The following is an 18,186-nucleotide window of genomic DNA, read 5'->3' on the forward strand; positions in this document are numbered from 1 at the left end:
CCTGATAGCCCCCAACTGCCCTCCCCTGCTGACTTGTTGGCCCCCAAACTGCCCTCGCTTGCCAGCCTGGTCACCCCCAACTACCCTCCCCTGCCAGCCTGGTCCCCCCAACTGCCCTCCCCTGCAGGCCTGGTCGCCCCCAACTGCCTTCCCCTACCGGCCCATTCTCCCCCAACTGCCCTCCTCTGCAGGTCTGATCACCCCCAACTGCCCTGCCAGCCTGGTTGCCCCCAACTGCCCTCCCCTGCCGGCCCGATCGCCCCCAACTGCCCTCCCCTGCCAACCTTCTTGTGAACATCTTATGGTGGCCATCTTGTGACAATGTCGCGCGATGCCACCTAGGCTTTTATTATATAGGACTGGATCAAACTCTTCCCCTTTCCCTTATACTCTTCCCTTCAGGGTGCTTGAGTTCCTACTGGGCAAATGCTACTGCCTCCACTCCTGTCCACAAATACTTGCCTTGTTTAGTCCATCTGTTGATTTTGGACTGAATTATTTTGGAAGAAAAGCAGAGAAGACTCTGCATGTTATTCTTGCTTACTGAGGCATGGAGACTCTACATATTATTCTTGCTCACTGAGACAGTAGCAAGCTTTGAAAATTATTGGATATATTTTAGCTCTGACTTGGTCCATGTTATATATCACTATTTCTTGGCAGACAGTGATTGCATTAACATACCAGTTAATGTAAACCAGCCTACATTTTTGTGCAGAAGTTTCCACAAAAATATATCAGGATATTATTAGTTGATAAATTCAGCATTTGAGTTTTTCTATAGTTCTTGTTTAATCAAATCATTTCAAATAAATGATAAAAGGCACTATAAATTGTTTTAACTTTAAAAGATCTAAACTAAATTTATTACTCCTTAAGAACCTTAGAAGAACATTTTAATGATAATGGTAAATTTGATTATGCAGGGCATAATTATATCTGTTACACTTTGCTTTATATATTAGCTTCATTTTCAGAACTTCTAGTAACACTGGATTATTTTAATTTCTAAATAGTTTTCATATTTATCTACACTAATAAAAGAGTAAGATACAAATTGACCATACCTTTGCGACACCCACCAGCCAATCAGGAGTGGGTATGCAAATTAACCCAACAAAGATGGTGGGTTAATTTGCATACACAGGCACTGAGCGGCTGGGAACAGGGCAGGATGCTTGCATTCCGCACCGCCCCAGCCGCTCCGGGCCTCTGGGCAGTGTGGGAAGGCGGAAAGGTGGCTCTGGGCCAGAGCGAAAAGGCAGCTCAGGCCGGAGTGAAAAGGCGGCTCGGGCCAGAGCGAAGGCAGTGCTGGCAGCCAGAGGAAGGAAGGCCCATTCTTGCACAAATCTTCATGCATTGGGACTCTAGTAGGAATTATAAAATACCTGAGAAGTATATATATTTATTCCGGTTTTCCTCTGATGATGATACTGAATTGTATTTTTGCTTCAATAATGATTATCAACAGAACTTCTGAGCAAGTTGTCAGTGTCTTCATAATTTAGTAAATTTATTAAAATTCTTAGAATTCTACTACCATGTAACAGCATGGTGTTATTGCAACATAGAGACAAAAATGTATACATACAAGTAGGAGTTAAATTCCTTACTAATTCACTATAAACAAATCACCAATTTACATTCAAAACTGTTTCGCTATGGCAGTCACTCTCAAATTGTAGAATATATAAATCTGAGATCTAGAACAGTAGTTCTCAAAGTGTTATCATCAAACCATTCTATCAATATCACTTGGGAATTGTTAGAAATATTAATTCACTGGCTTCACTGGCCCCAACCCAGATTTATTCAATCATAATTCTGGGGGTAAAGCATAACTATCTGTATCTTAGCAAGCCCTCCAAATGATCCTGATGCTTATTGAAATTTGAGAACCACAGATCTAGAGCAGGAAAAAAATGTTAGGAAAGAGAAAATGATGACTGTATAAAGTTTTCTAGAAGCCCAGACATTTATTTTGAATCTACCATGTACTGGGTACCAGCTGAGAGGGTTTTTAATCATTAACTATTACTGCAATGTCTGTCTGTCTTTTCTGGCATGGCATTGCAGACTCCTCTTTAAAGGAAACATATTAAAACAAAATCTTAACTTAGAAATCTTAGAATACTAAGCAAAGCAATAAAAATATAATACAGGAAGTAGTGACTAAATAGTATGTTATTGTTTTTAAAGAAACAATAAGGATATGAATTACATAAAATTCTAAAATGACCAAGTTTTCCCAATGCTGGAGTTCTAGATTCAATACTAAGGACAATCCTAGGACACTCAAAATACTAAGACAGAATTAGAACAAAGAAAGAATTTAAAGGATAAAATAAAAATGAAAGTCAAGATTTAAAGCATAAGAAAGCAGTCATTTCTTAAAATAAAGCATACAATGCTAATTTCATCAAATGGTTCACTGGAAGCTGAGCCAAGACCTGGTGTCCACATATTTAGAAAAGAAGAATTAAAAGGCTTCAGAGGCTAGTAGCCAGTTCCTATGATTCTGAGCCACTGGAAAGCTGATGCCTTGTTTCCTGAAAAATAGTTTTTCAATTAACAAGACTTCTTATAGTCTAAGGCAGTGGTCGGCAAAGTGCAGCTCGCGAGCCACATGCGGCTCTTCGGCCCCTTGAGTGTGGCTCTTCCACAAAATACCACAGCCTGGGCAAGTCTGTGTGAAGAAGTGGCGTTAGAAGAAGTTTAAGTTTAAAAAATTTGGCTCTCAAAAGAAATTTCAATCGTTGTACTGTTGATATTTGGCTCTGTTGACTAATGAGTTTGCTGACCACTGGTCTAAGGGCTGAGAGTCCTTAGATACTTTCACTTCAACTTGTTACCTGTTGGTTTTTTTTAGGCTTTTTCATGAATGAAGAAAAGCAAAACAATATCTGAATCTATTCACTTCTCTGATCTTTTATCCTTGAAATGTACTTATATATAAGCATCTATGACAGTAGTCATATTCCCTTCCTTTTTTCTCATCTTGTCTGCCTTCCTTTCTCCTCTGTCATTTCTATCTTGAAGAATACTAAATCTCCAAACCTGTTCTATATTGCTTCAGGCTAGTCTCTTGCCTTCTAATCCAAGTTCTATTTTATAGCTAGATTAACCTTTCTGAAACAGCTTTCCCTCTAAAAAACAGTTTCCTTAGTTTGACATAGGTGGTGGTGTTTTTTTCATTCTGACCAATTCAGTTTTTTAAATGTACTGCTTTTTATTCCTTACATGAACAGGCCACCTTACCAGATTGATGACTCATCTTTTCCTGAGCAGACCTCTCTTATTTGCTGTTCACTTCTGCTCTTATACTCAGGGTTTTCTGTTTTGTCTTACCCAATAGTAGATTTATTTAAATCCTCATCAATAGTCCCCTTTCACTGCTGCCCCATATCCTTTTCAAAGGATTCCTGAATCAATTTTTAAGCCATAGTCATCTTTTCTTTTTTTTTTTGCGTATTTTGATATGCATATTGCCTGTCTTTTGCATAAAGATTCTAATTAAGGTAAGGTGTGCACCACACCTAGAATTTTTAGCACCATGCTCCCTCTATGGCGGGCACTAAATGAATGTGTTGATTATTTGTAAAATTGGGATGGGCTGAGATAACCTTATAGCTTTCGTGCACAGGTAGGGACCGGCCACCTGCCCCTATTGGGGACAGGGCTGGCCCAGGGGAAGGGCCGTGAGGGGTTCAGGGGGGCTGATCGGGGCCCCAATCAGGCCAATTGGCCACCGCAGTGCATGTCATAGTGACCAGTCGTTCCGGTCGCTTGGCTTTTATATATATATAGATTTATGACCAACTGAAGTAAAAGGAGTCAATGATGAAATATTATATACCTTTAAAAACATAATTAGTGAATCTTTATGGTCTTTAGGGACTCTGTTCTTTTTTGTTCTTTTTTTAATCTTCACCTGAGGATATGTTCTTATTGATTTTAGAGAGGGAGTGGGGAGCGAGAGAGAGAGAGAGAAACATCAGCCGGTTGCCTTCGATACACACCCCAACTGGGGATCAAACCTAAAGCCTGGGTATGTGCCCTGACTGGGAATTGAACCCGTGACCTTTGGGTATATGGGATGACACTTCAACCAACTGAGCCACACCTTCCAGGGTCTGTTCTTATTGTTAAAGTTTTCTCTAATTATTAGGTTTTAGTAGACATTCTGTGCCATATTGGGAAGTGTTTTGATCCCCTTTGTAGTCTAAATTGTATAGCAGCAGAGTGAAGCCATCCTGAAAATGTATCTGAGTAGTCCTGTGGGAGGACTGAGGAAACCTGAGCAAAATTGAGCAATTAGACTAAATTTTACTGAGTTCTCATAGGTTGCATGAGTTATTTGGGGTAGTAGATTTATTTAGATCCTCATCTATAGTGTCATGGCATGTCGTAATGGTCCCTGTCTATGAATCACTCAACAATTATTGAGCATCTACTCTATGATAAGCACTGTTCTAAAAACTAGGAATACAACATATTCAAAATAACTAATATTCTAGTGGAGGCAATAGAAATTAATAAGCAAACAAATATCAGATAGTTATAAGTTAACTAAAATAGGATGACATGGCATTTACATGGGTAGTCAAGGATGTCTTCTCAGAAATGACATTTGAACATACACAAATAGAAAGAAGGAGGAGGTAGCATGCCAAGATCAGAAAGAACATCCCAGGTAGGGGGAATAATTGCTATTGCAAAAGGTCCTAAAGTGGAGGTAGTCAGGGGTAAAATCACATAGGCCATAATAAGAAATTTAGATTTTATTCTGAGTAAGATAAGAAGCCATTGACGGGTTCTAAGCTGAAAAGTGATAAAGTCCCACTAGCTGAAGTATAGAAAGTAAATGGGTTAAGGGAAGGAAAGGAAGCTGGAAACTAGTTGGTGGTATAGTGTAGTCATTCTGAAAGATAGGATAAAGGAGGCATTGACTAAGGTGGTGGTAGTAGTAAAAAACAGAAAAGTAGAGAAAGTTGATAGTATTTACTGATACAGTAGTCCCCCTTCCCTCCCCTTATCTGTGGGGGATATATTCCAAGACCCCCAGTGGATGCCTGAAACTGCAAATAGTACCAATCCTATATACACTTTTTTCCTATACATACATTCCTATGATAAAGTTTAACTTACAGATTGGGCACAATAAGCAATTAATAACTAATAATAAAATAGAACCATTATAACAATATACTGTAATAAAAGGTAAATGTGCTGTGATGCACATGTGCATTATCTCTCTCTCCCCCTCTCTTCACTCCTCCCCACTCTGATAACCAAGAGGGCGGCTAAGTGACTTAACAGGTGGGCAGTATGTATACATTGTGGATGCTTTGGACAAACGGATAATTCATGTCCTGGTCCAGCTGCAGTAGGACAGCGCAAGATTTGATCACACTCCTCAGAACAGTCACAATTTAAAACTTATGAATTGTTTATTTCTGGAATTTTCCATTTAATGTTTTCAGACTGCAGTTGACCACAGGTCAGTGAAACTGTGGAAAGTGAAATTACAGATAAGGGGAGGGTGGAACTACTATAGATTTGATATGTACGTTTAGAGAGCGAAGAATCAAAGATTCTAGATTTTTTACTTGAGCAAGTGCTTTTTACTAATGAGGAAAAACAGAGAATGGAGCAGATCTGGAAAAGAGAAAATCATATCAAGTTTGATACTGGACTTGAACTTTAAGTTCAGTAGAAGAGATAGGTCAAAATAGAAATATATTTAAATTGCTAAAGTCAAATATAATAATACCCAGATATGAATTATATCTATCTATTGCTGCACAACTGAGCTTGAAAAAACAAATGGTCTCTAAGGTCAGGAGTTCAGGACCAGTTTAGTTGGGTGTTTATGATGCAGGGTCTCTATGAGGTTGCTATCAAGATGTTAGCTGGGGTTTCAGTCATCTGAAGGCTTGACTGGGGCTGGAGGAATTGCTTCCAAGTTCACTCCACTGGTTGTTGCCAGGAGCCCTAAATTTTCTCTCAGTTACTCCCAGTTCTTCACCACATAAGCTTCCCATAGGGATGCTACACAGACTATCATATTTTTTACATTTGGTTTGTTAGAAGTAAGCCATTAAATACAGTCAAAGGGAAGAGGAATTAGCCTTTGTTTTTTGAGGAAAGTATATTTAAAGAATTTGTGGACATCTTATTGCACCCCTGAAGAATATTGAAAGAATAAGTAAAAACAAGCTTAAAGCCCATCAAGTATCATCAGATTATATCTTGTTTTGTGATGACTCTTGCTTAGTATCAGAATGTTAGATTTACACTGAATACTTCTAGGACTGAATGAATATTTATATATTCTTAGTCCCTATCAAAGACATAAATAAGCCTAATGGCTTGTCACAGTGTGAAAATTTTTATCACTTGATTGAGCTTTTATGTCTCTCATCACTTTGTTCATTAAGCCAATATCATTGTGTCAAACATTATTTTATGTTTTTGTGTCTCATCATAGGTTATTGCTTACAACTCAGAAGGTAAAAGTAATCCAAGTGAAATAGTAGAATTCACTACATGCCCTGATAAACCAGGAGTACCCATAAAGCCTTCAGTTAAAGGAAAGATACATTCACACAGTTTTAAAATAACCTGGGGTAAGATTTTATGCATATTTGTACATCATTACTTCTATATTTGATTAAAATGATTTGAATAGTAAGATAATTTTTAAAATACTTAAGTAAATATGTTAGCTAGAGCAAGTTTAATAGGAAATGTGAGAGTCATGGTTTGAGAAGCTTTTTTATGAACAGCTATGTATGTACTCACACATACTAAATTCAGATTTAATACACGAAGAATTTGGTGTCTGCTGTAGAACTATTAGCAGGGGCAGCACTGTGTAAATGGAAGATTGCTGAACTTATAATGTCACCTAGGACATCCTGGCTCTCATGAGAAATGAAAATCACTTATTCATTTAAAACAAACATTTATTAAACACCTGCTTATATACTACTTAATGCAAAAACAATAGATTAATGAGTTGCTGATATTAATTAAAAAAAACATTGTAGGTGATTTCTTTTTAAGCAATCCTAGATTTGATATTATGTTTATTAGGATTTTCTGTCATTTTAAATTGCATGTGCTTTGCCTAATACTACTTTTGTTTCTTTGGATAGACCCACCCAAAGACAATGGAGGGGCATCCATCAGTAAATATATAGTGGAGATGGCAGAAGGTTCTAATGGTAAGAAAAACTATTAAAACATAATAGGTTTATACCAGTCAGTCTACATCTGTTCATGACTTCACATGCTATATAACAAAAGGCTAATATGCAAATCAGCCGAACAGCGGAATGACCAGTCGCTATGATGCACACTGACCACCAGGGGACGGATGCTCAATGCACGAGCTGCCCCGTGGTGGTCAGTGCACTCGCTCTGGGGGGAGCGCCGCTCAGCCAGAAGCCGGGCTCAAGGCTGGCAAGTGCAGCAGTGGTGGCAGGATCCTCTCCCGCCACTACAGCAGACATCCCCCGAGGGCTCCCAGACTGCAAGAGGGCCCAGGCTGGGCTGATGGACACCCCCCCCCGTCAAGTGCACGAATTTTGTGCACCGGACCTCTAGTTCTGTATGATCTCTTTTCTTTCCTCTTGATTTTTTTTCCTTTGTAGCAATTAGGATTTTGCATGTTACAAACCACTTTAAGTTGTAATCTCCAGAAATATAGCAAATCAAATGTGAGAGTGCTGTATACTTAAATGATTTCATTTACATTTTCTTATTTTTTTGTTTGTTTGCATTGCTCAAGTTCAGTGTACCTAAACTCTTCTGAAATTAATTTATTCCGTTAGATTATACCCCGATGTACCAGAGAAAATTTATCTTCTAAAATTTAGTTACCTTACATTATACTAATTTTAATAAGAAATTTTATGCCTACTGAACTTTATTCTTGAATGACACATTTAACAATCTTTATTTCTTGAAATGACCTATTGCCTGCAAAAAAATAAGGATGTCTTTTAATTAAGACTAAACTTCCTGTGGTATAATGTTATAACTTTGTGTGTTATAATGTTATTACTGGACCAGTAAACACATTTAAAAGGCTTAATTAAAAGCAAATTATCAATCTCAGCCAAAGTCTGTACAGTTACAGAGATATTTCCCTTCAACAAAGCCATGCAAAATTTGTCTAGGAAGCTACACACATAAAGAAAATTAGATCATTTCCAGGAAACGCGAAACAAGCTTAAATTGTTTCTGACAAATTACATAAACACTTATTTAGTGAAGCCTAGGATACCTGCCGTGTCCATGATACCAAAACGTTAAACATTACCTTTTAGCTGATTGAACATAATTCTTCACCTTACAGGAAACAAATGGGATATGATATACAGTGGAGCTACTAGGGAACATCTTTGTGATCGACTGAGTCCAGGCTCTTTTTATCGTTTACGAGTTTACTGCATCAGTGATGGAGGACAGAGTGCGGTAATATTAATAGAGAGATTTTTTTTCAAGTTTGGTCAAATTAAATGAGATTACCAGATGACACTTCAAATATTAAAATGTATTTATACATGTATAAGAGTAATTTCTGTCACCAGATAGTTAATTTTATAGTGGCCAGACTATTCTAATAATAATACTTAGTGCATATCTGTATTCAGTGAATATCTGTTTTCTGCTTGGTGTTTAACTTTGGAAAAACAAATATATGAAAACATTGTAGAAATTTTTATAAAGATAAATTTTATGCCCTAGCCAATTTGGCTCAGTGGATAGCACATCGGCCTGCGGACTGAAGGGTCCCAGGTCCGATACTGGTCAAGGGCACATGCTGGGGTTGCAGGCTTGATCCCCAGTAGGGGGAATGCAGGAGGCAGCCAATCAATGATTCTTTCTCATCATTGATGTTTCTATCTCTCTTTCCCTCTTCCTTCCTCTCTGAAATCAATAAAAATATTTTTTTAAAAAAAGATGAAATTTAGTATGTTGCTCAATAACCATACATAACAAGTAGAAATAAAATAATTGTAAACTGATTTATTGCTCCATAAATTACCAGGACAAACCATAAAATGTCATTTACTGCTTAATATTTATTAAGTAAATATTATAATATTTACTTATTCGTGGTAATTGTTTTTATTATTAGAGACCCAATAGCAAAAATGAACTTTAAAATGTACCATTGACTATATATGAGACATATGTAATGTTCTGGAAAAGTACGGGGTTTTCTGTTTGTTTTTTTAATTTATTTTAGAGAGGGAGGAAGAGAAAGAAAGGGAAACATCAGTGTGAGAGAGATACACTGATTGGTTGCCTCCCATATGCGCCCCAACTGGGGATCAATCCTGCAACCTAGGTATGTGCCCTGTCTAGGAATCAAACCTGAAACTTTCCCATGCATGGAATGACACTCAACCAACTGAGCCACACCAGCCAGTATTCAAAAGTATGTTTTTTAATGGGAGTAATTTTTTTCTTTTTAATGAATTTAACCAAGAGTGGTTTCTTAGAGCATTCATAATTGTTACTATATTTCAAATGGAATTTAATGTAGTAAAAGTACTTTTAAAAAATGAATTGTTGAAAATGCAAGTATTCTGAAACTGCATGCAAGTCCTGCCCAACTGATTTAGGATCCAGTTGCTTCATTCTCTCTAATAAGAAAATCTTCCTGGATTAAAAAAAACACCTCCTACTCCCCCCGCCCCCCCCCCCAAAAAAAAGTTATTTTTCTAATATAACATTATAGCATTCTTATATAGGATACATTTCTGAACAAGGTGATGACCAAATATTTTATTTATTTTTGGAAAGAAAGTTAAGTGTAAACCTTAATACAGTGCAGATAAGGCATATATGGCACTGGGTTTGTGTCAATGTTTTTAAGAAAATGTCTTTTAAAATAAGACTAAAAGACTTTAAAAAAAAAAATGGCATAGGAGCTAAAAGTAATACACCTGGAAAGACGACAGATACTTGGAAAAACTTATCTAATTTTTTAAATTATTTTTAGGTGGAAAGGAAGAAGAAAATCGCTTTTTTAAATTAATAAATAAACAGGTGAAAAATACAGTATGCAGTAGAATGGCCAAAATAGTCTAAATCTCCTGAAAACATGGTAAATTGCATTCACAGAATGTTAAAACATCCTTCCTTAGAAGAGATTTGCGGTTCCTTTTGGACAGGGTCAAAAACAATGTCCATTAGGTTGTGTTGGATGTAAGGGTTTTTTGATTTTTATTTATGTTTTGTTTTTTTTCGTGTTTTCTTTTTCTCTTTTTTTGTTTTGTTTTGTTTTTTACTTATGAAAAAAAGAAAAGGAAGAGCTTTTCTTTTTGTTTTGGTAACTTATTTTGTATATAGTATTCAGTGTCTTTATTTGTGTATATAAAATTTTAGTTTTAATTACTTGCTCTTGATTTTATAAGGTTTGATTTTATTCAGAACTTTATTTTCAGTCAATAGTCAAGTATAATTTCAAATTTGGTACAATCTTTGTGTTTATGTTATTTTTCTTTAACAAAAGCAATATCACTATTTAGTTTGGGGCATTTTTGTTTTGTTTTTGCTTTTGTTTTGGCAGGTATCTGAAACTTTACTTGTGCAGACTCCAGCTGTGCCTCCTGGCCCATGCCTCCCTCCCAGATTACAGGGTAGACCCAAAGCAAAAGAAATACAATTACGATGGGGTAATTTCCATTTTGGTAACAAATTATAATTAAGTTAATACTAAGTATATTCCTCTTGTTAAGTTGCACAAATCTTTCCATCTTTAGGACCCCCTCTGTTTGATGGTGGATCTCCCATTTCCTGCTATAGTGTGGAAATGTCTTCTGTAGAAAAAGATGAACCCAAAGAAGTTTACCAAGGTTCTGAAATAGAATGTACAGTGAGCAACCTTCTTCCTGGAAAGACTTACAGCTTCAGACTGCACGCAGCTAACAAAATGGGGGTAGGAAGACTGTGATGACTGAATTATAATCACAGTGTGTTTCATGTAACATATATAATTGCACCTCTTATTTGTGACTCCATATTTCACAATTTATAGCTGTAAGTCTATACTGATAAATAAGAGATGGTGAAATCATATAATTGTTATAGAACCTCATTATTTTCAAATCCCACTTATAATTTGTGACATTTTAGACTTGAACTGAGCTAAAATTTGCCTTTCAGGTAGTGCTAATAGGCTTTACTTACTAGTAAATTTAGGAGAAGAAACAAGATTATAAGATGAAGTATTTGTCTTTTGGGCTGGTTATATGCAGCATTTACTTTCCGTTGACAACTAATTGTGATTCTTTTTTTGCCTAAGGGAAAAAAAACTGTGCATTTTAGCACTTCTGGTTTTGTGAGGATTTTTTTTAATATTATCTAAATATCTGTACAACTCCATAAATGAACAAAATATAGGTGATATCTCATTTTACAACTAAGGCAGCTGGGGCTCAGATCTTGCCCATAGTTACACAAACTAAGAAGTGGTAAAGCCTTAGACTTAGGTTTGTCAGACTCCACTCAGCTATGACAACCTCTCTGCATTAAAGCAGGTTCTCTAAGGTTAAAGCAGTAATTTCTTACCTCAGTTGAATAACACTGTTTCTTTGAACTATTCTGTAATTAAAATTTCACAAAATTAAACTGAGCTTCTTCCCTCCCTATTATTTAAGGTTTCAGTGAACTGTGCTGTATTATGTTCTCCAAATAGCTATAACCTTATTTTTAAATTTCTTACGTCAACTTTATATACTTGGTTGGCAGTTCGTACATAAGTCATCATCTTGAAAGCCCCACAAGGCTGCAGTATTTTGGGATCACAACTTTAATACTAGTATCCTTAATCTGTATTTTTAGGTTTATAATAATTTGTCTAAATCATCTTAAGTAAATACTTGCTTTCTGTATTTTTCGAAGAATATACCTGTTAGACCCTTCTAAAATTATTGTAAATTTTAAGATAGAATTTATGCCTACCATCTCTTATGCTGTTAATTGATATCTGTTTCTTCACTCCTCACAATTTTTTCTGAATGATCCCACCTACCTAATTCCCTAATGCTATGCCCCTCTTACAAAAAAACAGTTCATGAAGGAATAAGGGACAGGAGAATAAAATATAGTAAATGAAACTTTAAAATACCCCACATATTCACTTCTATTATCATTAAATTTTTTTACTTTCTGTGAATGCTTTTAGACTTATATATGACCAATTAGTCTTGAAGGAGAGGGATTATGCACTTATTTGCGAGTTTTTATAGAGAGCTATGCACTCAATAGGTGAAAAATGGAAATGGTGGTTACATTTGTTTTTCTAGTTTGGACCATTTTCAGAAAAATGTGATGTTACTACAGCCCCTGGACCACCAGATCAATGCAAGCCCCCTCAAGTGACATGCAGATCTGCAACTTGCGCACAAGTGAATTGGGAGGTATTGTCATTTCCACTGACTTATATTTGCTTTCTTAGTCAGTTAGAATAGTTTATATAAAATATTAAAGATACTGTTTATATCCTCATATAAGTTATACAAAGAGTAAGTCTCCTTAAATTCACATGGTAAAAAGTGAGGTTTTTTCCTCTTTGAAGCATTTAAGTAAGGTATGTTTGCATTGCAGATATTTAGATTCTTATGGTGTGCTTTGTGTTTTATCTAAGGTTTTGTCTCAGTAATGAGATATTTAGCCACTGACTAGCTTAATGTTCAGAACAAACATTCATGGGAATTAGTATAATACTATTTCTCAGTATCTCCATTGTATTTATTGTGTATAATAATGACAATTACATTTTCAGTTGCCTTTGAAATTTAACAAAGAAAATATCCTTATATGATCTACCATTTTATGTTACTTAATAGAATTATTTAGAAGTATATTTACCTTAAAGTACTCTTTATAAAGTGATTCAATCATATTTCTAATTGAAAACAAAGTTATATACTTTTTTTACTAATCTTAAATTCAGGTGGCCTTAATAAATAAAAATGTAATATTGAGTAGTCTTAATTCTGCTTAAACATTTTAAAGAAATTCAAAAGCAGTCCAATTTTTTATATGTTTGGGTAAAGAACATTTTTGCCCAAAAGCTGTCTAATCAATGTTGAAACTTAAGACCTTTATTCTTTTCTTAATTTAAAGGTCCCTTTGAGTAATGGAACTGATGTCACTGAATATCGATTGGAGTGGGGAGGAGTTGAAGGAAGTATGCAGATATGTTACTGTGGGTCCAGTCTCAGTTATGAATTAAAAGGACTTTCACCAGCAACTACCTATTATTGCAGAGTCCAGGTAAAGGCAATAAGGGCCTTGTCACTTACTCTCTTTATGGTTTTGTGAGCATTTTCATGGCCAAATCTTTGTTAACAATGGGCTCTGTTCATTTGTAGGCTCTGAGTATTGTGGGGGCAGGTCCTTTCAGTGAAGTAGTAGCCTGTGTGACTCCACCATCAGTTCCTGCTATTGTGACTTGTCTTCAAGAAATAAGTGATGAAGATATAGAAAATCCTGATTATTCACCTTCTACATGCCTTGCAATAAACTGGGAAAAGCCTTGTGACCATGGTTCAGAAATACTTGCCTACAGCATAGACTTTGGAGATAAACAGCCCTTGACAGTAGGAAAGGTTACAAGCTACATTCTAGACAATTTGCAACCAGATACAACATACAGGTATACTATAAAAACTATGTTAATTTTTGCCTAGACCAGAGAGACACTTTAAATAGAATAATCATAAACTAAACTTATTTTTCTTTTTTATATGGCACTTAGAATACGAATTCAAGCCTTGAATAGCCTTGGAGCTGGTCCTTTCAGCCACATGATAAAGTTAAAAACTAAGCCCCTCCCTCCTGATCCACCTCGTCTGGAATGTGTTGCCTTCAGCCACCAGAACCTTAAGCTGAAATGGGGAGAAGGAACCCCAAAGATACTGTCAACAGATTCTATTCAGTACCACCTTCAGATGGAGGATAAGAATGGAAGGTTGGTGTTTTAAATTCCTTCTTTATGTAGTTTCTTGGGTCTTGAATATATTTTTATAAACAATAGAAGTAAAATAAATTTTCAAAGAGAATTTGCATAAGAATTTTGAAGTGTGCTGTTTTTGAAGCATTAGAGGAAACGACGATTTTCTGTTTTTAACTTGTGAGTGGGATGTCAAAAGAGAAAAAATTAAGTGGCCTATTCTATGGCTCACTTCTCTAACCCAGTGATTTTCACCTTTTTCATCTCATGGCACACATAATCTAATTCCTAAAATTCTGTGGCACATGAAAAAAAAAGATATATTTTTTGCCAGTCTGACAAAAAAAATAGTTAGAGTTTTGATTCATTCACACTGGATGCCTGTTGTATTGGCTGTTGTCATTTTGTTATTTGACAGCATAAGGGAAAAGAGGTGAGTGACCCTGACTAAATAGTCAGGTATTGCACATCTTAAAAATTCTTACGGGATACTAGTTGAAAATCACTGCTCTAACCCTTTTACTCTCTTCATGCTTGTAAAAGAAATTTAATCTTTGCTAGGTCTTGAATGCTTATTTCCAGCAAGAGGCAATTTTTACAGTAAATGATTGATTGGCTTACAGTGTCGGCCCATGCACCAAATGGTCACAGTTTGATTCCGATCAAGGGCACGTACCTGAGTTGCAGGTTTTAATCCCCAGGTCAGCCGAGGTGGGTGGGGAGGCAACCAATCTGTGTGTGTCTCACATTGATGTTTCTCTCTTTCTCTTTCCCTCCCTTCCACTTTTTGTAAAAATCAGTGGGAAAATATTCTTGGGTGAGGATTAACAATATATATAGAGAGAGAGAAAGAGAGAACCGTATGAGCATTTATTATTCATTCTCCAACTTCGAAAAAGCTGAACAACAGTCAGTCAAAAATATTGGGGAACTTTCAACTTAATAGGTAACGTATGATATTAAACTTCCCATCAAATAGTTTGGGTGGATAATTCATGGGAAATTATATATTCTCTTATAGTGCTATATAAATCTCTAGAAAACATCACCAAATCAACTAAAATTATGCCTGGGAATTGAGAGTTACCTTTTTTTATGTGATAAATTGTATGCCTATGACTCTAATTAGAAATAATATATAATGAAAATTGTGGTGTTCTGAGTACCTTTGAAAATGTGTACATCAAAACACAGAATCCTGAAAAGAAACAGTTATCATGGTTGGATATGAAATTTAGCAATAATTTTTCAGAAAATTATGCCAAATTCAAAAATTATCTGTTCTGTAATTATCATCTGATGAAAAAGCACATTATTTATCTGGAGTGACAAACCAATCCTGGCATTAAATTCTAGGAATAAGTTATTATTCCTAAATTATGTCCCAATTAGTATTTTATAAACATAATGTAGTCAAGGATTTTTTTTAAATACTTTATTGATTTTTTACAGAGAGGAAGGGAGAGGGATAGAGAGTTAGAAACATCGATGAGAGAGACACATCGATCAGCTGCCTCCTGCACACCCCCTACTGGGGATGTGCCCGCAACCAAGGTACATGCCCTTGACCAGAATCGAACCTGGGACCCTTGAGTCCACAGGCCGATGCTCTATCCACTGAGCCAAACCGGTTAGGGCTCAAGGATTATTTTTAATGACTCCTTTCCATTTTAGGTTTGTATCCTTATACAGAGGTCCATGTCATACATACAAAGTACAAAGACTTAATGAGTCGACATCCTATAAATTCTGTATTCAAGCTTGTAATGAAGCAGGGGAAGGTCCTCTCTCCCAAGAATATATTTTCACTACTACAAAATCTATTCCAGCTGCCTTGAAAGGTAAGTTATACATCTTCAAGTTATTTTCTTTAATAACAAATGATTTTTAAATTCATTTTCGTCAAGTGCTTTATGTACTGTTATTAAAATTTTCATCCAGTATATGTCCAACATTTAAATTAATCTAACATAAAAATACTAAATTGAGCCCTGGCCAGTGTGGCTCAGTTGACTAAGATCATCCCATGCACTGAAAGGTCACTTGTTCTATTCCTGGTCGGGGCATGTGCTCAGGTTGCAGGTTAGGTCCCCAGTTGGGTTGCATGCACGAGGCAACCGATTAATGTTTCTTTCTCATATCAATGGTTTTCTCTCTCTGTCTCTGTCTCTCCCTCTCCTCTTCCTCTCCTTACCTCTCTCTCTAAAAATCAATGAAAACATATATTTTTAAAAAATACTAAATTGAATAGTAGATAGGCTGGTTTTCTAATAAGGCCATTAGCTGTTTCTGCTCTTATTACTTAAAGGGGGAAAAAATCACAAATTCTGGTTGCGTTGTCATTGTTATTTCATTCATTTCTATTTTAGGGAGAGAGCCGGGTTGTTTGTTAAGCAAAACATAAATTCTTAGTTGATTTGAATCTTTAAATCAAATTTACACACACACACATTTGTATATACATATATCTTTAAAATCATTTTCAGAGGGGTTCTTATTTTAAAGTGACTGCAGCAAGATTGTACTTTGTGCATTTAGCCAAAAATACTGAATTTCCTCACACTCTGAGGACAAATCACAAAGACTTCTAATACAGTGTTCTCAATCATGTACTTGAATATACCATTTGTTAAGCAGATCCATAATTAATAGGACTGTTCTTGAATAGTGTTTCTAATAATGTTGACAGAGTTCCACTGAGTCATTTTTCTGTTCTCTCATCCAGTTTAGTGTCTCTTAGCCTTAATAAGATTGCTGATTTTGACCCCTTTGTACCCACCTATTGAGTGAAACAGTCATATGTGGTTGAAGAACTAGGGGTAGTTTTCAGCTCATCCTCTTAGATTAAATTATAAATTTCATGTTCTAGTTATGCTCTTAAAAGTACCATAGTCGTTTTTTTTTTTTTAACTGCCATATACCCCTCTATGGGCTTTTTAACACAATAAAATAGTGCTTACCTTAACAGATCTTTAAGTCAGTCTAGCCATTGTAGTATCTGTAGATTTTATGATCTGAAGATAATAAGAGTTAACTATTGACCATTTCTCTGCAAATTTCAAAAATCCACTGATGTTTATTTCAACTTAATATTTAAGTTTTACAGTTTTATTGATTTTGATTAAGACAGGTATCTGTGTAATGTTCCAAGTAAAAATTAAGTAGAGCAGATTTTTATTTTTATTTTTTGCTCTCTACAGCCCCCAAAATAGAGAAAGTAAATGATCACATTTGTGAAATGACATGGGAGTGTTTACAGCCAATGAAAGGTGATCCAATTATTTATAGTCTTCAAGTTATGGTGGGAAAGGATTCTGAATTCAAACAGGTATGTGCCAAAATATAATTCTGTGGATATATACTTTTACCTTTCTCATTTTTATGAATTTTTCAATGTAAGATTTTACTGTCTTTATCTTCCTAATGCAAAAACATTTGTTCAACTGATAGATACAGAGAATAAATAGCTTGTCACCAGATAATGGGTTGGAGGTAAAAAAGGTAAGATTAGGAAGTACAAATTGACAGCTAAACGAATAGACTCAGGATGAAAAGTACACCATAGGGAATATAGTCAGTAATCTTCTATACATATAAAGGGGTAATATGCTAATTTGTCCATTACAGTGTCCCAGTCACGACCAGTCTGTGGGCAGGGACGGGGGCGGGGACTTTGCCCCCAGCGCTGAGGTGAAGCTGCCTGCCTGCATCCCTGGCTAGGGACATGACACTGCGGGCGGGCGGGCAGTGGGGGGGACGCAGGGGGGGGCGCCAGGGGGCTGGGCTTGACGGGGGACCTCAGGCTGTGCCCTTCACCTGGTGGGACTTGATGGGGGACCTTAGGCCACACCCCCCGCCTCAGCGCCAGGCTGGGACACCTCAGGCCATGCCCCCCACCCCAGCACTGGGCTGGGGTACCTCAAGCTGCACCCCCGCCCCCTGCCCAGCGGGTCTTGACAGGGGGACTCAGGCTGCGCCCCCTGCCCCAGCACCAGGCCAGGAGACCTCAGGTTGCGTCCCCTGCCTGGCAGGGCTTGACAGGGGACCTCAAGCTACACCCCCCACCCGGCACCAGGCCAGGGGACCTGAGGCTGCACCCTCCGCCTGGAGGGGCTTGACGGTGGTAGGGCCGGCCGGGTCTGGGTCTCACCCAATGCATTGGGGCCAGCCAGGTCTGGGTCTCCTGCGTTTTCGAAGTGCATGTG

At 36.8% G+C, this 18,186-nt stretch overlaps 1 protein-coding gene across 2 annotated transcripts in view; it reads left to right on the forward strand.

Moving 5' to 3' along the window:
- Nucleotides 1-18,186, forward strand: part of FNDC3A (fibronectin type III domain containing 3A) — a 212,212-nt gene that overhangs the window by 184,384 nt on the left and 9,642 nt on the right. For both annotated transcript variants that reach the window (XM_080659488.1, XM_080659489.1), the window contains 11 exons: nt 6,491-6,629; nt 7,161-7,229; nt 8,366-8,484; nt 10,592-10,697; nt 10,785-10,960; nt 12,330-12,443; nt 13,153-13,302; nt 13,401-13,684; nt 13,787-13,999; nt 15,656-15,822; nt 17,182-17,309. In XM_080659488.1, the coding sequence (XP_080515614.1) occupies nt 6,491-6,629; nt 7,161-7,229; nt 8,366-8,484; nt 10,592-10,697; nt 10,785-10,960; nt 12,330-12,443; nt 13,153-13,302; nt 13,401-13,684; nt 13,787-13,999; nt 15,656-15,822; nt 17,182-17,309 (1,665 nt within the window). The remainder of the gene's footprint in view (nt 1-6,490; nt 6,630-7,160; nt 7,230-8,365; nt 8,485-10,591; nt 10,698-10,784; nt 10,961-12,329; nt 12,444-13,152; nt 13,303-13,400; nt 13,685-13,786; nt 14,000-15,655; nt 15,823-17,181; nt 17,310-18,186) is intronic.

This window comes from Plecotus auritus (assembly GCF_963455305.1).
Source record: "Plecotus auritus genome assembly, chromosome: 3".
In the NCBI taxonomy this organism is placed as follows: Eukaryota; Metazoa; Chordata; class Mammalia; order Chiroptera; family Vespertilionidae; genus Plecotus; species Plecotus auritus.